The sequence below is a fragment of the Bos grunniens genome, chromosome 3, assembly GCF_055505025.1.
Source record: "Bos grunniens cultivar Pamir isolate PY7600 chromosome 3, Bosgru_T2T1.0, whole genome shotgun sequence".
Lineage (NCBI taxonomy): Eukaryota > Metazoa > Chordata > Mammalia > Artiodactyla > Bovidae > Bos > Bos grunniens.
The window spans coordinates 14,500,023-14,525,343 of NC_141167.1; the positions used below are offsets into that span (position 1 = coordinate 14,500,023).

Genomic DNA, 25,321 nt, shown 5'->3' on the forward strand with positions numbered 1-25,321 from the left:
CCAACAAAGCCTGGTTCCCAGAATAGATTCTCATTCCCTTCCTGCACTTGTCTTTCCTCACCTTTGGCAATTCTTGAGGAACCTGCTCGCTAAGTGTGCTTGTAGCAGCCCCAGGAAGGGATGGAGCAACTTTCCAATTTACTGTGCTGAAAATGAGGAGGCAGATGCTGTTTGGGGGCAAGGGTGGAGGTGTGTGTGTCTGTATGTTTGTGTCTGGGCTTTCCTAGCTCCTCTGCTATGAAATAATATAGGAAATGCAGATGACTCAGCATGAATACAGTCAAGATCCTCGGAGTTAGCATTTCTATATTCTCCGCCGTTTACGAAAAATGTGCTTATGCCATCAATCACCGACTTCTGCATCCTGCATTTTCTACTGAAAGCCTTTTATTTATTTTAAAAAGAATAAACCTCAAGCTTCTTCTCTTCCTTTTCTTAAACTGAGCTCATTAGCAGTTGATGCCAAACTGCGAACTAGCTTTTTTTGAGCACAGAGCACTAAACTGGAAGGAAACGAGCATTTGTCCAAGGCGCCTCCCTGTCTGTCCTCTTTCAGGCCCTTCCCTGTATGATCTCTATGCCTAGAAGTTGGGCAGGTCAGCAAAATTTGATGGAAAAAGACATGATTAATGACTTGCTCACACAATTTCTGATCATAGTATGATGTGGAAACAACCAGCAAGCACCTATTAGTGAAAAGCATCATCTACTCATAGCGTACAGAGATGCAGGCCTTGCCCGGGGGTGAAAAGCTTCTCTTAAGAATCTGGAGAATGGGAACCGAAATGGAAGCCCAAGTCCCAAATTTGTCAGCTTAGTGTCACATGAATTCTTTTTTGACTTGCTGGTGCGCTGTTATTATGAGATCAGTGAGCCTAATTTTTAACTCACAACCACATTTCCACCTGTTTCCCGCTGCCCTCCCCCTAAACCCCCCAAATTAACAGACTTGCTGAGGCTGGGAAGGATAATGGCTAGATAGGTGTAGATGTGGGCAAAAATTCACCTGCATTTACCTGAGTTCCTCACTGCTCTTGCCTCAGTGCAGTCCATGAACACTGGGCCTGAATGGAGGATCAGAGGGTGTTGGGAATGCCCTCCTCAAAATGGTCCCCAGTATATTCCTACCCACATTCACCAGCACTCTTTCTTCATTCTTTCCCTTTTCCCTGATGACAGAGAGTTAGTGGCTTGCCTTTTTCTTCTGTGAGCAGTTAGGCTCCAGAATCCTTTTGTTGCATAGCAGACCTTGTTCAGCCTCAGATCCCCACATTGCTCCCTTTTGATCTAAGCCTCTGTTCCTATGGCTATCACAGTGTAATAATATTCCTGTTGCATCGTTTCCCTCTAGATGTGTTATCTCCCCTCTCTCCTCTTATTCACCCCACGGTTCAGTCAGAATCCTGTTTTCATTCCCTCAGTTGTCATTTCTCAGGCTCTGGCTCCTCGTTCTTGGCCTGGTTTATTTCATGGTGCTGGGATTCAGTTTCTTCCGTTTCTGGAAAACCCTTTGTTCCTGGGATTCTTTGTGGTCTGAGTGTTCCCTTGGCCTCGCCCGGCAGCCCGTCTGGATCTCGCCCCAGCTTCCTCCTGACCGTGTCTGGCCCTGCGACCTATCTAGGTCTTTGGCTCGCTCCCTAACCTTCAGCGTCTCTGGGTCCTTCTCCAGCCGCGGCACAGGCCCAGCTCGGCTTCTCTCCAGCCAGGGGGCTCCCTCCTTTGTCCCGGCTTCGGGTGTGGGTCCGCCCCGAGTGGGGCAGCCCGCCCGCCCCGCCGAGTGGGCCCCGGAGCTCTCCCCACCGCGGCGGCCGGCCGGGCCTTTCATCCCGACGCGCCGGGAGCCTCCCACCCGGCGGGGCTCGGGCGGAACGCCCCCGCGGGGGCCGGCCTCCCGCCCCCCACTCCGGCCCCCTCCGCGTCCCGGCCGCGCGGGGGTCCACAGACCCCGGGGTGGGGGTGGAGGGGGTCGGGGGGGCTGCCGCTCGGGGCCCGAGGAGGCGGCGGGGAGAGGGGCGGGGAGCGGGCCGGGCCTGGCGCTCCTGACGGGAGGAGCCGCCGCCACCGCCGGCGGCGGGGCGGGCTGAGGGAGGAGCGGAGCCGAGGGGTGGGGAGGCGGAAACGCCAGCGGGACCGGCGGCGGAGCGCGAGCGGGCTGAGGAGCCGAGCGCGAGCGGCAGGCCGGACGAGGCGGGCGCGGAGCGGAAAACCGAGAGCCGGGGGCAGCGCCACCACCGTCGCCCTCGGGCCGCACAAAGGGGTCGAGGCTGGGGCGGCCGCCTCAGCGCGCCGGCCTGGAAGCGGCGCCCGCCGGGGCCCCGGGAGAGCGCGGCGCGGGCGGCCATGGCCGGCTACGTGCCGGGTCAGCAGCCGGCCAACCGCAACCAGGAGAAGGAGTTCGTGCAGGCGTACGAGGATGTGCTGGAGCGCTACAAAGGTGCGGCGGCGGGCGGGCGGGCGGCCCCGGCCGGGGACAGGCTGGAGCCGGGGCCCGCGGCAGGTGGGGCGGCGGGCGGGGTGGCGCCCACCCGCGCTGGGGCCGGGCCGGAGCGGCCGTGGGCCGAAGCCGGCTCGTTTCTAGAGTTGAGATGAGCCTCCGAGCCCTCTCCCACCTGGGACGGCGCCTTCACAGCACTAGTTACATTATGTGCCCTGTTATCTGGCCTCCGCTAGAAGGAGGCGAGGCCAGGCGCCGCTTCGGAGACCAAACGCGGTGGGGAGTGCGGGGAGGAGGAGGAGGAGGAGGAGGAGGAGGAGCCGAGGCGGGAGAAGCCACCCGTTCCTGGAGAGGCTCGGACCTCCTCGTGCCCGCCGGGGTCCCTCGCCCCCTTTTGTCTCCTTCGGCCTCCGATCAGTCGCGTGGCAGCGGAGGTTGTGAATCACCTTGGTTCCTTGGGGGTCGGGGTGGGGGGCAGCGGGTGAGCATCGGGCGGGGTCGGTGAGCGTGCAGGTTTGGTGACGAGGCCGCCTCCCACCCCCAGCCCCTGGGCTTCCAGCCTGATCGAGGCAGGGGTCTACTGCTCTCGGTCCTCCCCACCCCCCCTAAAGATTTGTCTTGGGAGCTCGGATTTCCAACCCCCGGAAGCTCTCTTGCTAAGCAGTTCTGCAAGTTAATGCCTTGTCCAAAGCCTGGGTGTCTGCAGAGAAAGTTTTGACAGGCCCCGAGGCTGGTGGACCGCGTTTGCCTAACTGCTGGAGGTGCCCCTTAAGTGGAAGCAGGGATGCGTGGCCTCGGTAGGCCCATGCTTTGATCTTTAACATCTAGTTTTGGGATTTTGCTTTGTGTGGCGGTTGTGCTTGCCACAGACATGGAGATTTCCCCAGAAACTACATAGGCAGCACTTTCTCCTATTTTATTCAGCTGGGGCCCTTGTGACTGGGCTTTTAGTTTCTTTTCATCTGAAGGAGAGGAAACTTCAGCCCTTTTGACCGAGTCCAGCATACTTGTTTATGGCAGCTACTCAGTGAAGGGAAACTAATGAAGAAGCTGTAAAACGCTCCATCCACCGCCACTGCCCCCCCGCCCCCCCACCCCACTGTGCCATTAGAGCTCTGCTTGGGAATGCAGCAGAGAGAGAGAGAGAGGTAAAATGCTGAAATGGACCTGCTTAGGAGTTCTACTTGTTCCCTTCTGCATCAGCTCCTGTAAGCTGTCCAGGTTTTCCTGCCTGCAGCAAGTTTTCTGTCAACCCCCTTGTGGTCTTTCTTTTAAGAAATGTGGTTCATTTCAGTGCACAAAGGGATTAGATTGTGCTGCTGCACTTCATTAAAAAAAAAAAATGCTAAGTGGATGGTTTCATTAAGTTTCTTTTGCAGGATTTTGGGCAACTCTTGTGCCCCTCTGGGCCTGTCTCTGGCTGCTGTAGCTTTAAAAACCAGCAGAATTAAAACAAAAATAGATGAAGAAATCCCAGTACTTCATTGGATCATCTTGCTGGTGGCCTCCAGCTGAAAGGAAGTGCGATTGCTGGCAGGTGAAACTAGGAAAGAAGGGAAGTAGGGCTTGTTCCAGGAGAGGCTCCTGTGTCCAGTCCTTTTAGCTGTTCGCTCAGTTTGGCCTTCCTCTGAAGGACTTTGATCAGGTGTATAGGAATTTGATCCTTCCCAGACACAGATCTCTTTTTTTGAGCGGAAGAATGAGTCAAAAATGGTGGGCCAGAGTCAATTAACTTGAGCTATATGAGACTGTTGTGCAGTCTGCTTTATGCTTAAGTGCCAAAGAATTTCTCTCCCTTCTCTGCACCATTCTCACTGGGAAGTCAGGGTGGATTAGCATCCGAACCTTTGTTACTTTGCGGTGTGGAATTCCTGCATTTTCCAGACTTATAAATCCCCTTATTACCTTATAGAGAACTGTTTGCCTAAGCTGGAATCAGTAGAGTGAGCAGGGGAGGTAGTTGGTGAGGTTAAAGCCAAACATTCTTTTGGAGACAGTTGGGGAAAGAGACGTTGATGATGATGGGGATCCTAGACACTCATTGTTTGACCCTTAAATGACTTGGATCTCTCTGCTTCTATTAATTTGTAGTCACCTCACTCTACAAATGAAACAGGATATTCGTATTCAGGAGAGCTAAAGTTTTCAATTGCATAAACTGTCCCAGAAGGGGCAAAGATGAGAAGGGAAGCTATGCATTTGCAGCCTGAGGGGAGTAGGGCAGTATGTATTGCAGCTGTATTAGGGTTGGTTGTCAAGCATGGATTTTCCAGAATTGTGCCTGGCAACCATTTGCCTGTGTGTTGGTAGTGAGCATGGTTTTGGCAGGATTGGATGCAGCCTGGACATAAACACTCTCTCATTTCCTAAATATCCCAAAGGCTCTTACAGACCTTCACTGGCCAGCAAACAGGAGGAACTAAGTTTAGTTTAGTACCTAAACTTTGGATCCTAACATTTTACAGTGGGCAGCAACCTGACAGAATCAGGGTAGGTTCTTCATTCTTCTGATCCTCCAACGAACAATTATTAAATATCTTTTAAAGGTAACATAGTATTAGCCATGGAGATGCCAGAATTTTGAATGAAATCTGGTTCCTGCCCTTGGTCATTCGTATCTAGCAAGGGAAACATACATGCAAGCAGATCATTGTGATCCTATGATCAGTGCTGGAACAGACGTGTGGGTAAAGTACTGCAGAAGCAGAGGAGAGATGAGTATCTCCCCTTGCGGTTCTCTGGGAGGTCTGAGAAAAGCGGTGACATTTGAGTGAGCCTTTAGGATAAATGGGGTTTAGTCTGATGGAGGAACATAGGTACGGGAGAAGGCAGAGGAAGTAACACATGCAAAGGCGTGAAGGTATGAACTGAACGGAGAGGTTTGAGAAATGGGAGTAGTTGAGTGTGACCGAAGGGCTAGAGTTTTGTGGGAGCAGGTGATACTGTAAAGAACTCAAGAGTCCAGCATATAAAGATTCTTTTGTGGCTTCATTCCATGGGCATTGGGGGAGTCAGTCATTGAAAGTTAAAAAAAAGCAACCGTTTGTAGGCCAATTTTATTGCTTCATAATAGAGAACATACCTGTCCAGTGATTGGAAATTCTTACTGCTGCCTGGAATACACTTTTCCTTATACCAAAGTGCTTGTGAAGCTCATAATCAGATGGTTGCTTGGTAAATATCAAAACAAGAGAGAAATGTTTCATCCAGATGATGATATGGACTGGTCACATGTACATTGAGGTCCTTATGAACACCAATGGGAGCTAAGAAGTAACAGTCAGAGAGGTAGGAGAACCGGAAGCTGATTCTTTTCCTAGCGTAGAGACAAACTCTATCCTTGGTCACGTATGGACAGAGTTTTAGCTTTTAGAGAGGAGGTTTACTTCCTTGGTGGCTCAGACGGTAAAGTGTCTGCCTACAATGCTGGAGACCCAGGTTCAATCCTGAGTCGGTAAGATCTCCTAGAGAAGGAAATGGCAACCCATTCCAGTACTCTTGCCTGGAAAATCCCATGGACGGAGAAGCCTGGTAGGCTACAGTCCATGGGGTCACAAGAGTCGGACAGGACTGAGCGACTTCACTTTTCACTTTCTCTTAGAAACAGACACACTCTGGATTTGAGGTGAGTGGTTAAACAAAAAGGGTAATATGTAAGGAGGAATTAGACTATGTTTTCACAAAGCCCTAAAGACTGAAGAGCCTTTACATGCTAGGCTGGACTAGAAATAAAAAAGAACGTTACATTTCAACATTGGTAACATGGATTATTTGGTACATAAAAACTTCCGAGTTCTCACTAGGTGCCAGGGGTATGTGAAGCTAGTTAGGACTGCTTTTTTTTTTTAATCATACCACAGAAAAGAACTTATAAAACTTAGTGCACAGAGAGTTAGGAGTGCAGGGTCGGCATACTGTTTAACAAATCGAGCAAGGCTTTGTATTCTTCAGTCCTAGTTTTGCCCTTTACCTACACTGTGTGACCATGGACAAGTTGCTTAACCTCTGAGCTTTGCGTTTCTCATCTGTTAAAATGGGGATGGTAATACTAACTCCTTGGGATTCATAAGAATATAAATGAGCTATTGACACATATTAGGCCATTAATGTTTAGTAAAACCTTCATATATATAGTACTTTGTATTTTACAGAGCGGCCTCATATTCATTACCTTATTTGATCTCCATAATATCCTGTAAGGAAAGTATTATACACGTGGGCAAATTTAGTAATACAGAGTTAAATTATTGTCCAGTAGTCAGAGGATCCTGGTGGCTCAGATGGTAGAGAATCTGCCTGCAATGCAGGAGACGCAGGTTCCATCCCTGGGTCAAGAAGATCCCCTGGAGAAGGGAATGGCTACCCACTCCAGTTTTCTTGCCTGGAGAATTCCATGAACAGAGGAATCTGGCAGATTGTAGTCAGTGGGGTTGCAAAGAGTCGGACACAACTAAGAGACTTTGAGCAAGTTCAGTGAGAGGATCCAGGCTTCTAGATGAAAGTTCCATGCTGTATGGAAAGGAAGGAAATTCTTCCATTCTTTCCTTCTTCTACGCAGAAGGAAATTAAAAATCAGAGCAGTGACTTGGTTGAAGTGAGTTAATTGTGAAAATAGTCGTTACTATCATTGTTTTTTTTTTTTCAGTTAGATTTTTATCAAAGTATACATACAGAAAAATATTTTCACAAACATAAATCATGTATACCATCATTCACATCAACAAAAAATGATCAGCATCCACAACCTCCCTGTACTCTCTTCCAGTCACTCCCCTGCCCCCACTATCCTAACTTGTAACATCACGGACTAGTTTTGCCTCTATGTACAGTATGTCTCTCAGAGTGATCAACTGTCATTGTTAATATCATTTTTGTTATCAGTTTTTAGCCCCTGAATGACTGTCACACACTTTATGTGGCCTGCATTTCCAGATCTCTGAGCTGTGAAGGATTTATCTTTCTCTCATTATGGGAGAGGTGTCATGGTATATAAATCACTAAAACAATGTAGTGCAAAGTGATAAAGTTTTGTTAACACGGTGGTTGGAAAATACAAGCTTAGGATTTGGTATTGTTTATCTAAGTGACACTGTGAAGCAATCTCTTAGTTAAATGTACACTTGGTTTTTAAGTTCCTTTTTAGAACACAGCCCATGAATTGGAGTGGATAGCTTCTAGACAGAACAATAGAGTAATTGCTACTTCTGGTCATGGACACTGTTAATTCAGAAAGTGAGTCAAGTCCGTCTGCTGGGAAATCACAAGGTTTGGCCACATTCATGCTGTTGAAATCATAAATGTGTGCGTGTGCTAACAGTGCTTATGAGAGCTACTGCTTGCTTGCTTGCTTACTGTCTTGGACTTGCTTGGCAGGTGACATCATCCACGCCAGGGAAATACATCAGCTGAGGCCTAATTGTCCTGGTACTTTTCAGTGCCAATTTCAGGTTTTCAAGATCATTGTATAGAGAATACTTCAGAGTGCACATCTGGGAAGAGGATCAAATCACAAGTGAACAATTACGGGTTGCACAATGAGTTGGTAGTGTTTTCTCAATGATCCTGAAAACGCCCAGGCATTCCTTTTACTAAATAAGGTTGGCACTTTCAGCTTCTGACAATTATATGTTGAGCCACGTTGCGACTAGGTGTGTGGAGTGCTAAAGCTCCTGCCTTTGCTCCTCATGGTCTTGGCTGGAGTTTAAGCCTCTGTTCTCTTGCTTCTGTCAGGGGCATTTACTAATTTCCAGGCCTGGAGGAACTCTTTCAGACCCATTGGCTTGGTGTGTTTGCAGTATCTAAGAATGTTTATTCCTACTTTTTTGTTACTTCTAGTAAAATACTATCTTTTTCTTCCAGAACTTCTCAGTTCCTAGAATAAATTACACTGAATTTCTGAGTCTTTGTCTCCGGTTTATTTGGACGTCCATAATTTGACTTGTCTTGCACAGCTAATTCTCTCCACTGTGATAGCTCTGTGCTTCATTTGGGCAGGTCTCAGTAATCGTTCCCTCAGGTCCTCATACCTGCCCCTGTGCCTTCATGTTCTCTCTTCCTGGGATGCCTGCTCCCTTTCTCTTTGATTCTTCACATCTTATCTCTCCTTATTAGCGCTAAGCACAAGGCCTGTGTCCTCCATGTGGCTTTTTCCCGTTCCTCTATCAGAAATTGATCTCTCCCTTCACTGATCTCCTGGAATGTCTGCCTCCTAATTAGTCTTTTAACTATATACTGTTTTGTGTTATTCTTGCATTGCCTCATGTCTGTTTGAATTGTTTCCCTAATGAGATTTTATATTCTTACAGAGTAGGGACTTTTCATACTTGTTTTGCATGTGGTCCATTGGCAGAGAATTTCTCTCAAGAGAAAGGGCAATCTTGGCAGCACTTTCAAGTCATATTTTAAGATAATTTTCTTTTCATATTGTACAAGTTGTGTGTGCTTAATGCAGAAAATGATTTAAAAAAAATACAGAGCAGTAAGTAGAGCTTTGGGTTATATGCCTTCTGTGTATGGGTGGAGAATGTGGAAAGGCAGGCCTACCTGCAGATAGATGTGCTCTAGCTGGAGAGAACACAACTCTCAAGAATAGGCCCTTTTTAGCAGCCTGGGATCTCATACCCTTAGCTTGCTTCTGGCTCCGTAAATTTTGTGTCAGATTGTGAGTCTGCTTTCGTGGGGCCCTAACACTTATTTTTCTTTCACTGTTCAGGACTGCTTTCTTCTGCAGGACTATGTGTCAGTCATCAGGATGTGCTAGTTATCAGGGTTGATTTGGGCTGTTGCCTAGGACAAGTTAATGAATTGGTCAGTCAGCATCTTTCTCTTGGGCAAGGGCTTTGCCAGATGTACTGTTGTTGCCTCTTAACATAGCAAATTTCTCTCATCGTTTTTATTCAGAAAGGTAAACAATTCCTTTGTGTGGGTAAAAGAACAAGCTTGCTTGAAGTGTCTGTTGAAGTTCAGATGGTTTCAACCTGCAGGAGCATGTTGAATTGAGATATGTAGGAAGGAATTTTTTTTTGGCCATGTTTTTCAGTGGGTCTTCAACAGTGAATAAGGTCACTTTTGTACACTGCATTCTACTAGCAGCTATAAGCAGATACTCTATTGGGGAGTGTGTTAACTGGAAGATGGGGGCACTTAGCGTTGAAAAATAACATTAAGATTAGGGATCGAGGGAAAGAAGGTCCTGAACGTTCATATGGGGAGCCTGAGTTTTATGCAATGGACAGGATTAGTGTAGTGACTGTAAATGATGAATGAGAGTGGAGATTGACTCTCTTGCATGTCACTGTTGCAGTTGAGTCAAGAGGTTAGATTAAGGTTAGATTAAAGAAGGAGGGGCCTGTTTGAGAGACATTCTGGGCAGGGCTTCCCAGGTGGCATTGACAAAAGAAACATGGGTTCCATCCCTGAGTTGGGAAGATCCCCTGGAGAAGGGCATGGCAACCCACTCCTGTATTCTTGCCTGAAGAATCACCATGGACAGAGGAGCCTGGCGGGGTGTAGTCCATAGGGTCGCACAGAACCCGACATGACTGAAGTGACTTAGCATGCACAAGGACCTAAGGTTAGATACTGTACCAACATTGTTAACTCTTCTAGAAGATTTTGTCTTGAAAAGAATTAACTATCACTTGTTCCAGGGCTATTCCAAAGCAAAATGTTTTTTCTTGTTTAAAAATCTTCTTCTAAAGATTTTAGTCCATCTGAACTTGTTAGATAGGGCTGTGTGTTTGAACCTAAGGCTCAAGATTGGGTTTCTTGGTCATTACGTCTCACTTAAATTAGCAATGCTGAGTGCCCCGGACACACACTCTTCCCATCCTCTGACAACCTTCAATGTATGCTTCCAGGAACACCTGCTGAGAATTGCATAAGAAATCCTCTTAAATCCCTTCTAAAATCTTCCATTATATCTTAAAGTGCTAATCTCCCAGAGTGTCAGGGGTTGTTTGGAGGATCCATTCGTTCATTCAACTAGTGCTTATTTATTAGCCACATCGTGTGGCAGTGGGATCTTAGTTCCCCAACTAGGGATTGAACCCATGCCCTGCAGTGGAAGCACGAGTCTTAACCTCTGGGCCACCAGGGAAGGTCCAATAATCCTTTATTGAATATCTGCTCCGAACTAGGCAGTAGGCGAAGTGTTGAAGGAACAAAGATAATGTCTTTGCATCTCTTTGACCTTACGGTCTAACAGGGAAGACATTTTGGTGGACTGACAATGACCTTCCATTGCAGGGAGTGCTAGTGAGCATGAGTCTAGTGCCATGGGCGTGAAAAGGGGTGCCCATGACGGCCAAGTGGGGAGGGCCAGGGAGGCATCCAAGGGGGAGTGACTGACTTGCCACCTGGAGAAGTCAGGACTCTGGGCAGAAAGTTCAGGTGAAGGGCGTTCTGGGCAGCATGAACAGGAGGAGGGGTGGAGAGCCTTAGGAGAGGAAACATGGGATCTTAGTTAAGGGTGGAGTGGAGGATGTGAGGGGAGGAGAAGAGATGAGGTAGGAAGAGTGGGCAGGGCTGGAATGTTGACTGATTCTCTGCCATACTGCAGAGAGTTTAGACCTCACCCTACAGGCTTTGGGGAGCCATTGAAGGATCTTAGGCAAGGAAGACTAGGATTGGATTTACACTTTAGAAATACCCCTGCTGTAGCAGAGTTGTGACAGAGGACTGGAGAGGGGCAAGGCTAATGACAGACCAGTTAGGCGGCTGTTAGAGTGATTTACGAGTGATTAGAGTTTAAACTAAGGTGTGGACATAGCAATGTGAAGTGGACAAATCAAGAAATGTTAAGGGGTAAAATCCATGGGTTTTGTTGACTAACTGGATGTGGTGTGAGAGGGGAGAACCTAGGATGACTTGCAGGCTTCTGTGTGGGTGGGTGGTGTCATTAACTAAAATCGGGATCTAAGGGGAGGAAGGCTATTTGTGGGGACTGGTGGCAGTGCTGGCGCAGGGGATGGTACTGAGTTCCGCTTTGGTTGTGTTGAAGTTGGGGTTTCTGAGGGGCGCCGGTAGAGGTGCCCTGCCGGAGGGCACCTATAGGATGTGGGGCTCAGGAGGGCTCTAGATAGGAGTGGACGGACCAGGAGGTTGCTGAGCGAGTGCGTGTACACTGAGAGACAAAAACCCTGGGGAACTCCAAGGAGAGGGTGGCTTGGGGACCAGAGGAAGAGGATCCCGTGAAGGAAATTGTCCACCGAAAGTGAGCGCCCAGAGATGTAGGACGAAGAGGGGAGACCTGAGTTCAAGAAGGAAGTTGTGTCACACCGTGTCAGATTATTTAGAGGTCAAGCAAGACTTTCTCCTCTGTTAGAAAGGTCACCTTGTCCTGGAGCATTTTCAATGGCAGTATGGAAAGTATAGTCCAGAAAGCAGTGGGTTGGGGAGTGAATGAGAAGTAGGTTTGGAAACCTGGACTTGGATGAAGCAGAGAGGAGGAAGGCCCAGACTAGTTAGAGGGGGATGTAGGGGTGGAGGGCATTTTGCTTGTTAACTGTAACACAGAATTAAACATTAACATGGAATTAAGTTTAAGTACTGTTTGGGAAGAGTCAGCAGAGGAAAGAATAAAATTCAAGGGAGGAAGAGAATAATTGATGAAAGCATGAGATCCAGAGTCCGAAGAGGAATGTGTCTGATGAGAAAGATGGAGGAAGGCAAGAATGCAGGTGGCCGAGCTGGTTGATTAGAGGCTAGGGAATTTCTCCTGATGGATTCTATTCTCTCTGGAAGTAGGGGGTGAAGTTGTCTGCTGAGAGTAGGGGTTGTGCGTCTGTGTGTGTGTGCGCATGCTTGCCCAGGTGTGTTCATTCTCTCCCTCTAACCCCAGAAGCACTCAACAACCTGAGTCTAGACACTGAGAGAGCAGACAGGTGGATTGATCTGGGATCCAAGTTTTCCAGTGTAGGTTTGATGGAAGAATAAAGGGTCTTTACAGAACGGGGGTTGGGTGGGGTGGGGGGCTTCCTTGGTAGCTCAGCTGGTAAAGAATCCACTTGCAATGCAGGAGACCCTGGTTCGATTCCTAGTTTGGGAAGATCCCCTGGAGAAGGGATAGGTTACCCACTCCAGTATTCTTGGGCTTCCCTGGTGGCTCAGATGGTAAAGAATCTGCTTGCAATGTGGGAGACCTGGGTTCTGTCCCTGGGTAGGAAAAATCCCCTGTAGGAGGGCATGGCGACCCACTCCAATATTCTTGCCTGGAGAATCCCATGGACAGAGGAGCCTGGCAGACTACAGTCTATGGGGTTGCAAAGGCTTGGAGACAACTGAGCGACTAAGCACATATGCACAGAATCAGGGGTCTTTCTAAGAAAACGTAACATCTGCTTGGTTATTGATTGTTTATATTATTTTCTGACTTTTATTTTGTGCCCCTAGGAAAATTTTAAAGTCTTTCAGAACCTTATGTAACTTGTATATTCTTTTCTATCATTTAGTAAAGTACAGGGCAGGAATTGATTTTTTCTCTATTTGTTGACTTAATCTGACTTTTGCAGTTAGGAGCATCTTGACTCTTGACAAAGAGGGAGGCTTTTCTCCCCTGTGGTCTTTAATACTCGTCTCACTGTCTGTTGTGGGAGTCCTCATGAGCTAGCCTCGCTTACTCTCCCCAGGGCAGTTGAGCTCAGGAACATTGGTGCTTTCTATGAAGACTGCAGGATTAGTATTTCCTATTCTGTTTGGACCAGGCTTGTGAAGTCCGGGTTCTTTGCAAGACTAAACAGAGTGGCTATTGTGGAGGACGCAGCCTCCTTTTTGTTGATTTTGGCAGGCAGGCAGCGGACGTGATGGATTTGTTCTCGTGACTCAGAACCTCCCCTGCCTTACCTTAGCAGGTTCAGTATAGTCAAAGTGAAGTCGCTCAGTCATGTCTGACTCTTTGTCACCACATGGACTGTAGCCTGCCAGGCTCTTCTGTCCGTAGGATTTTCCGGGCAAGAATATTGGAGTGGGTTTGCCATTTCCTTCTCCAGGAGATCTTTCCAACACAGGGATCAAACCCGCATCTCCTGCATTGCAGGCAGACTCTATACATCTGAGCCACCAGGGAAGGTTAATATATAATCACCAGGGAAGGTCAATATAATCACAATTTTTCAAATCATGATAGTGTCCTTCAGAGTTTATCTGACCTTTATATCTACAAAGAGTATTAGTTACCCTTCCCTTTGTCCTCTGCTTGCTTGGGTTTTTTACCTTTAGTGTAGAGGGTATTTCCTGGTGTATTAGGTCCCCTTCAGAATTGACTTAGGTCTTCCCCCTGTGATGTTCTCTGATGTAGTTGTTAACTGGTATGTTCTCCACAGTGTGACTTGTTTTCTGTTCTTCGTTTTGTAAATTTGGACTCTATATTGGGTAAACTTGATGTGAGTCATCCCTGGGAGTGGAAGGTGTGTCTCCACTAATTTGGAGAATCTTTGATCTCATTTCAGTCCCTGGTTTGGCTGATCCAGTACAGTTTCTGAGTCCTGCAGGAGGTGTGTGTGTGCACGCTTGTTTGTTCCTTGCCTCTCCTTTCACAAAACGCGGTGGATCACTCCAGGGGATGCTGCTTTACATGTATGATCACCCTCTGCTAGCCTTGTCATCACCATCAGCCAAAAAATGCCTCTGTTAGGAGCCTCTGTGAATGTAGCACAGTATCTACCACTGAATAAGTGGAGTTCATAAACCCTCTATCTGCCCCCCAGGAATGGAAGTATACAGTGGATGTTACAAATGACAGACAATAAAGAAAGGATAAGCAGTTGAACACATAATAGATGGTTACTCCTTTTTTAGCTATCATTTTCCCAATAGAAATTCTCCTAAAAAGAGACCTAGTCCAGAGGGAAAGGGGTTTGACAGAGTCAAGCTTATCTTCTGTTCCAAGCAGAGTGACAGGGAGCGGCTGTCCGTGGCCCTTTGGTGTCAGGCCGTTTCTCTCAGTGCCCTTTCCAGTCGTGCAGAACCTTATTTCCATGTTCCCTCTCCATACAGCCAGGTCAGGATCCTAACTGCGCCCCCTGCTCTCTGTGGCCTGTGGCTGGAGTGGTAGGCAGGAGACCATCTGGAACACTTGGGTTCCCTGTACAATTGTAACATGAGGAAATTCATCCCTGACCTTCTGCAGACACTAGAAATGAGCCATGGGGTTGCTGTTGGATTGGAAAGAAACTGGTCTGGCCTGGTCTGGGGCACCTCTGGGCATCGGAATGTAGGACCCATCCCAGCCTCTGTTGGTTAGTTTCCCAAAAGGAGAGCGGACCAGACTAGTTTAGGCGGGGTGCTTTGAGATCCTCACCTCTCCCAGAGGACTGATTCATTGTTTTTATTGTTGTTATTTTTAATTAGTATCATAACACTCTTCATGTAGTGCTGCCTTTATTAGAAGAATGGGTGTCTGTGAGGGGCTGGAATTTCCCTCCACCTGCCTGTGGGAGGGAAAGCTTTAGAGGGAGCATTAGATTCCCATCTCGCAGGCCTCCTCTCTTGCATCATCCTGTGGGCGGCTCCTGGGGTGAGGCAGTGGAGGCCCTGGCATGAACATGCCATTGAGAAGGGATAAGAGGCAGTAGCCGCTGTAGCTGTGGGCACAGGCGGTCTGTTAGTAAGTCTGGGTGGGCATGGGGGCACTGCCCTGGGGGAGAGGCAGCCTGCCGTCCCTGTTGCTGCTGTTGGCTGCTTCCCTCTGTCTTTGTCTAAAAGCAGAGCCACAGTCTCTGCCTTCTTTCCTCTCCCGCCTCCTCCTCTTGATCACATCTCACTTTCGGGCTTGTAAAGATGTGTAATGCCTTCAGCAGATAGGCTTGTGATAATATGGAAAGTTGAAGAAATAAAAGCTCCAGAGATTAGAAAGTTGAGTGAGGATTTGATTAGTGGTTTAAGTATAACAAGTGTTTTTCTTGCAACTCATCATAAACCAAAACTGCCTTGTAGCATTTCTTTCATTTTGTTGTTGTTGTTGTTGTTAGTTAACTTTTTGTATGTATTTGTTTGAACTTCTCAACCTAATTATGATCTTGTTCAGGGTGTAGGTTGTGTCAAATGAGATGGATGTGATGTATCAATACTTGAAAAAAGTGAACCACTTTGCAAATATTGGTAGTGGTTATATTTCTTTGTTCTTCCAACAACTTACAGTACCTGCAATGGGTTTTTCCATACGATTGTCCCACAGACATCTCAAACTTGATATGTCCAAATGGGCATCATTGTCCCCCTCCCTGCTCCCAGACCTACTTCACTTCCTGGGTCCCCCGCTCAGCTGAATGTCTTCCTCACCCATCCAGGTGTCCAAGCCAGGAATCTGGCTTCATGCAGGTCTCCTCCCTCTCCTGCATCCTGCCCAGGCGACCAGGCTTTCAACAAGTCCCATGGATTCTGTCTCCTGTGACTCTCCACCGCTCATCTCCTCCAGTGCCACTGCTAATATATGAGTTCAGAGCCTTATCTCTTACCAGTACTGCTGTGATTGCTCTTTACTCCGACTTTGCTCTTACTTCAAACTTCTACCTGAAAAAACTTCCCAAAACTGTAAAACTGTTCACATCGGGTGGTATGTTAGTAAGAGAAGATAGTGTGGACGTTTTTTTTTTTGTCTCTGTTTCGGGTGGTAAAAGAAAAAAAAGCTCTGAAAAACCATCCCTACGTGTTTCTCAGAGGGTGCCTGTGCAGTTACACACAAGCTGTAGTGAAAAGCAAGAGTCAGAAAGACCAAAGGCCAAAGTCCTAGTTCTCCATGGCAGACCAACTAAAATCCACTTTTCTGCACCACTTTTTTCCCCCTGAGGGGGTGCACCGTTCTTGGAGGTACTGCAGTATCAGGTCAGAGCTAGGAGTGGATGGAGCAATCTCGTATCCCAACTCCCTGCTCCAAAAATCCATTTAATATATTGTCCTTGGATAGAGGGCGTATCAGATATTAAACTGGTAAGTGTGGGCAATTTTAAAGGAGCTAATAAAGGCAGAAGATATTTGTTGCTGTTATTAGCTGCTTCCTCTTGTTTATATATTTGTCTAAAGGCAGAGCGGAAGTTCCTGCATGTTTTTATTTATTAACTCTTGTATTCCTAGTACCCAGAAGAGTGTCTGGTGTATGCTGTTGTTTAGTCAGTTAGTTGTGTCCAATTCTTTGCAACCCCTAGGACCCCCGCCAGGCTCCTCTGTCCATGGGATTCTCCAGGCAAGAATACTGGAGTAGGTTGCCATTTTGCTTCTCCAGGGGATCTTCCTGACCCAGGGATCGAGCCTGCATCTCCTGTGTTGGCAGGCGGGTTCTTTACCATTGAGTAAGGTACTCAATAAATATTTGTCAAATGAATGAACTGGAAATGATCAGTTGAGCTCACTCTTGTTTCTTGGAAGGAAATGAAATGAGGAATGGAAAAGTGTTAGTAACTTGTCCAAGGTCATGTAACTAACTGGTGCCAGAGCCAGATCTCACCAGGCGAGTGGCGATTTTTCTTTCTTTCTTTTTTTTTAATGAAACCATGCCTAAACACAGTTCCTTTATGTGATTTGGAACAGATGCACATTATCGGCTTGACTGTGTATCCCTGTGAGCAGGGGTGGGGAGAGGAAACTAATACATATTAAACCCTGAATGCTAGGTGCTTTATCTCATTTAATCGTCACAAGTAGCATCCTGTGACAGTCCAGTGATATTGGTGGATATTGCAGATGAGGAGGCCAAAGCTTAAGGAACCTGAGTAAGTTCCCTGAGGGTCACATGCTGGTAAGCAGCTGAACTAGGTTTTTGTACTCAGGCCTTGTGAACTCCACTGGGCAGGAGGCCCTCTTACCTTAAATTTTGGTTTTGTAGTCTAAGTTGCTTTAAAGCAACTTAAGATTTTCAAGTCAGACTGCTCTTGAAAATGGTCTGATTTGATTTGCTCAAATAGAGTTGCAGTACTGTTTATTGCTGTTGTTCAGTCCTTATGCTGTGCTGACTCTTTGGGACCCCATGGACTACAGCACACCAGGTTCCCCAGTCCTTCGCCATCTCCCAGAGTTTGCTCAGATTCATGTCCAGTGAATTGGTGATGGTATTTACCCATCTCATTCTCTGCCACCCCCTTCTCCTTCTGCCCTCAATCTTTCATAGCATCAGGGTCTTTTCCAGTGAATTGGCTCTGTACATCAAGTGGCCAAAGTACTGGAGCTTCAGCATCAGTCTTTCCATTGAATATTCAGGATTGTTTCAGTTTAGTTCAGTTCAGTCGCTCAGTCACGTCTGACTCTGCAATCCCATGGCCTGCAGCACTCCAGGCTTCCCTGTCCATCAACCAACTCCTGGAGCTTGCTCAAACTCATGTCCATCCAGACGGTGATACCATCCAACCATCTCATCCTGTCATCCCCTTCTCCTCCTGCTTTCAATCTTTCCCAGCATCAGGGTCTTTTCCAGTGAGTCAGTTCTTCACATCAGGTGCCAAAGTACTGGAGTTTCAACTTCAGCATCAGTCCTTCCAATGAGTATTCAGAATTGTTTTCCATAAGCCAACCCCATGGAATAGAGGGAGGGATCGTGGTGACAGAGAGGGGTCTGTGGAGCTCTTGAGTCAAAAAACAATCCCATGCTCTGGGTAATGCTAGCCCGCCATTCAATTACATCACACAGAACTGAATTTCGGACTTGTTTTCTAACCTAGGCACCCAGGACCACTATAGGAAGGCTCAGGCCAGTGCGGCACTTCTGAATGTGTTTGGTAGTGTTCATAAGCACAAAGAGCACAAACAAAGACAATACCTAAAAAATGTAGGCCAGGTAGAGCAGGAGAGAGGACTGCACCTGATTGAAGCTAGCTGTTTCTGTAGTAAGTAGGCAGACCGTAATTACCTGTGTTGCTCAGAGACCTAAACTGAGAGTGGGGGTGGGGAGAGGTCACACCCATTATCTTTGGAGAAATGATGGGAGTAAATAATCCTTAGTTTCCAGTTTACTCCAGGAGCTTTCACTCACCTTTCAGAGTCACATGTGGACTTTGAGGTGGTACCTTGTCACCCCAGATCATCCAAGCATAAGGTTAACATTGTTTTTGTTAGAAATCCCCTTAGGTTCCCCAGCCATTCATTTTGAACTCCCTATTAGCTTCCTCTCCGTAGCTTTGTGTAGCCTGCCTTAGAAAAGAGAGTGGGGCCCAGGAGGGGAGAGGAAGGAGCAGGGAAGGTGGCAGAGAAACAAAGACTTAATTAGGAGGTTCCTCTGTCTTTTGGGAGTTAAAGTCCTTTTCATTAGCTGATTGCCCAGCTGGGAATGGAGACCCAGGAGGAGGAAGAATTGTAATGGAAGCAGAATAGTTAGAGACTTGGTGATCCAGGGCTAGCAGCATCCACAGCACCTGGGAGCTGGTTAGAAATGCACAGTGTTAGGCTCCACCCCCACCTATAAATCAGTTTTTATTTTAGCGAGATTCCCAGGTGATTCCATGAAAAATTTGAACAGCACCAAGTTGGTAATAAAGCAGTTCAGTGTAAGGGATTTTGGAGTCTGATAGATCTGGGATTGAGACCTGGTTTGGCCATTGAATAGCTGTGTGACCTTGGATGAATTCTTTAACCTCTCTATGTCTCAGCTTCTTATCTGCAAAATAAGGGAACTCTCTACTTCAATGGGCTGCTGGGGAGAGTAAATGAAATACTGATTCTTTTTGCAGTTGATGGTGTCTTAGATTTAATGAAATTTAGTATTGTCTGTAACATATCAAATACTGAGCCTGGTACAGAGTAAAAAATAAATGTTATTGCTAATAACTGAATTAGGCAAATTTACAGGAACAAAGAGCCTATTTCTCGTTTCCCTCTCTATCTCTCAATGAGTGCATTTGTCTGCAGTTTAATAAAACTACAGTCAGTATATGTATCCTCTTTGATGTTTTACTTAGCATTATTTAATAATAGTTGGAGCAGAAGCAGTTAACAAATATAACATGTATTAATATTCCAGGCACAAAAATTTATGTGTGTCTTTGTTCATTCAGTCCTTAGAGTAGTGATGTAAGACAGGATCTCCATTTTCAGGTAAGGAAACCAAACAGAGAGGTAAAGTGACTTGCCCAAATCACACAGTTGGTAAATTGCAGAGCCAAGGTTTGAACTGAGGTGGCACTCCACTCCAGTACTTTTGCCTAGAAAATCCCATGGACAGAGGAGCCTGGTGGGCTGCAGTCCATGGGGTTGCTAGAATCGGACACGACTGAGCGACTTCCCTTTCACTTTTCACTTTCATGCATTGGAGAAGGAAATGGCAACCCACTCCAGTGTTCTTGCCTGGAGAATCCTAGGGACGGGAAAGCCTGGTGGGCTGCCGTCTCTGGGGTCGCACAGAGTCGGACACGACTGAAGCGACTTAGCAGCAGCAGCAGCAGTCAGTTTCTAGCATCCGTGCTCTCTGTTTTCATGTATTGCTGTTGTCCTCAAATTTATGGGATGTAATGGAAATCAGGAGACGGGTTGGGTACCTAATTCTGATACTAACTAATTTGTGATTCTGGTCAAGTCAATTTACTTCTTTGGGCCAGTTTCCTTATGTAAAAATGGGAGAAATAGATGGGATTTATAAAGTCTCTTTATTAATTCACTCAACATACAGTGCTTGAAATTAATAAAAGATTGTTAATTGGTTCAAAAGTACTTGCTGAAGCAGGTTGGTTTAGTTAAAAACAAGGGGTTGGAATCTTGGCTCAGCCACTTTCTGGCTGTATGATGTTGGGTAACTTCCTTAACCTTTCTAAACATTTATTTCCTCACTAGTAATGGGGAGATAGTTCATACCATGCAGGGATTTATGAAATTTGAATAAGATAATGTGTATTAGCACCAAATATCCATGAGGCACACAGTGGATAATGTGCAAGAGTTTGCTTTCCTTCTTTCTTTATATCCGGGGATGGTTAAGGAAGCAGATTCAAAACCTAGTCCTGGATCACTAGGTTCAAAAGGAGTAAGAATCTATATTGGGCCTAGTGTCTTTTTCCCATAGTAGTATTTTCATTGTTGGGGGAAAAAAGTGTATAAATAGCCAGGTCCTGTCATTTTTAAGTAATCCACCTTTGATTTTAAATTAAAATTTGCTTAAAAAATATGTAGTTTATCAGCAGTTATTCTTGTTTAGTCACTAAGTCATGTCTGACTCTCTTGTGACCCCATGGACCCTAGCCCACCAGGCTCCTCTGTCCATGGTATTTCCTAGGCAAGAATACTAGAGTGAGCTGCCATTTCCTTCTCCGGGGGATCTTCCCCACCCAGGGATCTAACCCATATCTCCTGCATTGGCAGGTGGATTCTTTACCACTGAGCCACCAGGGAAGCCCCATTAAAGTAGGATAAATGCCAATTAAAAAAAAATGGTGTACTGCTTTCCCGGGGCTGCCATAGCTAAGTACCACAAACTGAATGGCTTAACGCATTATTGACCAGAGATGTATTAATACATCCTTTGTTACCTAAACATTATTGGCCAGAGATGTTTCAGTATTCACTTACATAACAAATTGCTGGCCACCGGCATTAGTTTTCTGCAAAAATTCCCCAGTCAATAATGTGTTAAACAACAAAAATTTACTGTCTTACAGTTCTGGAAGCTAGATATCGGAAATCAGGGTGTGTCCGCAGGATTGACTGCTTCGGAGGCCTGTGAGGGAGAATCTTCCAGGCCTTTTGCCCAGCTTCTAGCAGCCTCAGGCATTCCTTGGCTTGCAGGTGGCTTGTCTCTCTGTGCTTTTACACCATTCGTATGTGTCTGTCTTTTTATAAGAAAACCAGTCTTATATTGGGTTAGAGTTCACCCTGAGGATCTCATCTTAATTTAATCATTTGTAAAGCCCGTGTTTCCAAATAAAGTCACATTCACAGGTGCTGTGAGTTAGGACTTAAACATCTTTTGGGGGACACAATTCAAACAACAGTTTGTTTAGCTACTTGTAACCTGGAGAGAAGAATGTATGAAATTAACTTCTGCTTGTCTCTGAGAATTTATTACTAACATTTTTTTTTTAAACTTTATAAATGTGCATACATACACATCTCCTCCCTCTGGGACCTCCCTCCACCCCAGTCCACCTAATTCATCACAGAGCACTGAGCTGAGCTTCCTGTGCTTTATAGAAGGTTCCCACTAGCTAGCTATTTTATATATGGTAATGTGTATATATCAGTTTGAAAGAGTTTCAGAGTCACCTGATCATGCAGAGTTGATGTTTGTCTGCAGGTACCGGAACGGGTTCTGACTGAGGAGTCTCCCATGCTGTTTGGTTACTGCCCATCTTTGTGCCAGATAATGGTTTGAAATCCTCCTTTACCTCTCAAAGTCAATAGGAAGTTTTCATGCGAGCAGAGCAGTGATTTTCAGCCTTAAAAGTTTTTTCCCCGGCTTCTGAGGGCCACCTGCTCCCTGTGGCTCCCAGCCTCTTCCTCTATCTTGAAAGTCAGCCATGTTGAGTCTTTCACCGTCTTTCCGCCATCTTCCCTCTCTTCACTACGATTCTTTTGGTAGGGACCCAGGAAGAACCCAGGGTCACCCTCTGTCCTGCTAATTCTACATCTTGCTTTTGGCATCATTTAGGAAAGAGAGGGGAAATGGATCTGGTACATAGCATTGTAGGATTTTTTTTTTTTTAATGAACTGAATGGATTAATAATAATAGCTCCCATTAGTTGAATTTTTACCATGTGCCAGGGACTGTGTTAAGCACTTTATATACACTAGCCCATTTAATTCTCATAACAACCTCATAAAATAGATATCATTATTACCATTTTACAGAGGAGAAAGTGTAGGCACTTGTAGCTCAGTTGGTAAAGAATCTGCCTGCAATGCAGGAGACCCAGGTTTGATTCCTGGGTTGGAAAGATCCCCTGGAGAAGGAAATGGCAGCCCATTTCAGTATTCTTGTCTGGAGAATCCCATGGACAGAGGAGCCTGGCAGGCTACAGTCCATGGGGTCGCAGGAGTTGGACATGGCATACAGACTAAACCACCACCACAGAGGAGGAAAATGAAATTCAAGCCAGTGAAATAACTTGCCCAAGGTCACATCTAGAAATATAACTCTGTGGGGCAACAGAACTCCTGCTCTTAACCACCACATTATACTTTCCCTTCATTTCCTTGAATAGAACTGCTTGGCCCGAGCCTCCTCTTTTCTAAAAACTCCTACTTCTGACAGTACAGTGACTGAAGGGCCAGGAAAGTGACCTTTTACGCATTTTTTAGAGTTCTTATTGTTCGTGAGTGGGGAAGCGAGTGTGACTTGTGACCTCAGTTGGCACTTCTTACTTAGCGGTTTCAGTCTTGCCAAGGGGCCCTAGTCAGGTGTGGGACATTGTGAGTTACTTTAAAACAAAAAATACTGATCTAGAACTGAAGAGGAAAACACACAGGCTTCCTATGCTTATCTAACTCTCATTATGATTACAAAATTATACATGCTTATTGTAAACTTAAGCACTACAAATTAAAAGGTGAATGTTTTCAAGTCTTTCTCTCTCCAGTCTCACTGGTCAGGGTAAAGGGTCTTTTAAGTTTAGTTTGTATTCTTTCTGCTTTTTCCTTGCCAGGTTTACTGTTTGTTTGTTTGTTTGTTTTTTTAATTGAAGGATAGTTGAGTTATAGTGTTGTGTTAATTTCTGGTATACAAGTGATTTAGTTATTTATATATATACATACATGTCTATTCTTTTTTATATTGTTTTCCATTATGGTCTGTCATAGGATATTGAATGTAGTTCCCTGTGCTACAGAATAGGACCTTGTTGTTTACCTGTTTTATGTATGGTAGTTTGTATCTGGGCTTCCCTGGTGGCTCAGATGGTAAAAAATCTGCCTGCAATGTGGGAAACCCAGGTTTGATCCCTGGGTTGGGAAGATCCCCTGGAGGAGGGCATGGCAACCCACTCTAGCGTTCTTGCCTGGAGAATCCCATGGGCAGAGGAGCCTAGCGGGCTACAGGCCATGGGGTCGCAAAGAGTTGGACACAGCTGAGCAACTAAGCACACACCCAGTTGGTATCTGCTAATCACAAACTCCTCATTTATCCCTCTCCCACTCTGCTTTCCCCTTTGGTAACCGTAAGTTTGTATTCTATGTCTGTGAGTCTGCTCCTGTTTAGTAAATAAGTTTATTTGTATCGTATTCTAGATTCCGCATTTAGGTAATATTGTATGGTATTTGTCTTTCTCTTTCTGACTTCACTTAGAATGATAATCTCTAGGTCAGTCCATGTTGCCACAATGACATGATTTCATTCTCTTTTATTGCCAGGCTTACTCTGGGCTTCTGTGGTGGCTCAGTGGTAAAGGATCTGCCTACCAATGCAGGAGTTGTAAATTTGATCCCTGGGTGGGGAAGATCCCTGGGAGAAGGAAATGGCAACCCACTCCAGTATTCTTGCCTGGGAAATCCCATGCACAAAGGAGCCTGGTGGGTTACAGTCCATGGGGTGGCAAAAGAGTAGGACACGACTTAGTGACTAATCCAAAAAATTAAAAAAGCAAACTTACTTTGGAACTGCCCCTCTTCCTCCTTTACTTCTTCATGTGGGTCATATCTCGTCTTGTCTCAAAGCCTAATCTATTTTATTTATTTACTAAAGGTGACATTTACCTCTGTGCCCTCTAGAAAGCAGTCTTTCATTGGGAAGGGCTTTGTAGGAGAGAGAGGCTGTAGATTCTAAGTCAGTTTAGCATAAGGCCAAAATTTCTTAGTAGAAGACACAGTCTCTCCTCATTTTGGCTCCGTGCTGTGACTCTTGTTTTAGACCCTTTGCTGTCATCCTTTGCTCTACTCAGGCACCTCTGCATGTCGTTTACTCACACTCCAAAATCATTTCTAGTTCATTTGTCTGGTTCTCAATTTTGCGTCTGTCTGCAGAGTCCTCCTAAATCTATTCTTTTGAAAAACTTACCCTTCCTTACTCATTCCCAATCTTATGTTCTTATTGATGACTTTTTGAGTTCTTTTGAGTGAGTGAATTAGCCACTCTCTTTTCTCTGCTTTAATATTCGATGCACACATATATTACTTATTTTTATCATAGCGTTTATTTTTAATGCAAATGTTTTAGTGTATTTTTGTTGTGTTTATTGAGTAAATAAAAACCCATTATGATTTTTGCTTTGTGTAGACAATATTCATGTATTTATGTGGATCATTTTTAAAGTCTTTATTGAATTTGTTACAGTGTTGCTTCTGTTTTATGTTTCGTTGTTTTGGGTGCCAGGCACATGGGATTGTACCTCCCTGACCAGGGACTGAACCCACACCCCTTGCATTGGAAGGCAAAGTCTTAACTCCTGAACTGCCAGCGAAGTCCCAAGACAATATTCATCTGGATTTACCAAATATTTATCATTTTTTAAAAGTTGCTTTTCCTTTCTCCTAGCATGTCCAGTCTTCCATTTGGGATAATTTTCCTTTTGCTTGAAAAAGTCCCTGTACTGATAGTCTGTAGTGTGGCCTGCTGGGTAATACAGCCTCTTTGTTTGTATTGCCTCTTTATTTTTGTTGCCATCTGTCCGGCTTACTCTGGGGCTTCGTTTGGTATTTAGGACTTGTGCCTCTGCTAGCGCCGTCCCCTTTTCTGTCAGGGCTGTCCCCATCTCTTGAAATCCTACCTGAGAGCCCAGCTTGAGTGCTCCCTTTTCCCAGTACCCCTTTGGAAACCACACTGACCTGTGCTAACTCGGTCGCCTTTTGAACTCATAGCATTAATTTCTATCACTCATTGGCCAGTTGACCATGTCATGCTGTATGTCATCACTTGTATTTTATCTTTTGGTATTTAGCTTCCCATGGATTTGCCCAATTAGATTGTGCTTCTGGAGCTCACAGATTATGATTCTTCCTTCTGTCATTTTGTCTGGCTCAGTGCCCTGCATTCAGCAGGTATTCAT

General features: G+C 45.7%; 1 protein-coding gene and 1 non-coding gene across 12 annotated transcripts in view; one reads left to right on the forward strand and one right to left on the reverse strand.

The window, feature by feature from the left end:
• MACF1 (microtubule actin crosslinking factor 1) overlaps positions 1–25,321 on the forward strand; it is a 340,643-nt gene that overhangs the window by 15,875 nt on the left and 299,447 nt on the right. For 2 of the 11 annotated variants that reach the window (XM_086380253.1, XM_086380284.1), the window contains exon 1: positions 2,130–2,434. The exons of the other annotated variants lie outside the window; for them this stretch is intronic. In XM_086380253.1, the coding sequence (XP_086236379.1) occupies positions 2,341–2,434 (94 nt within the window). In that variant the 5' untranslated portion in view covers positions 2,130–2,340. Of the gene's footprint in view, positions 1–2,129; positions 2,435–25,321 lie in introns of those variants that run through there. 11 annotated transcript variants of the gene reach the window in all.
• Positions 16,219–16,405, reverse strand: LOC147375052 (U2 spliceosomal RNA). The gene has a single exon (XR_015161713.1). It is a non-coding gene; the product is annotated as a U2 spliceosomal RNA (small nuclear RNA).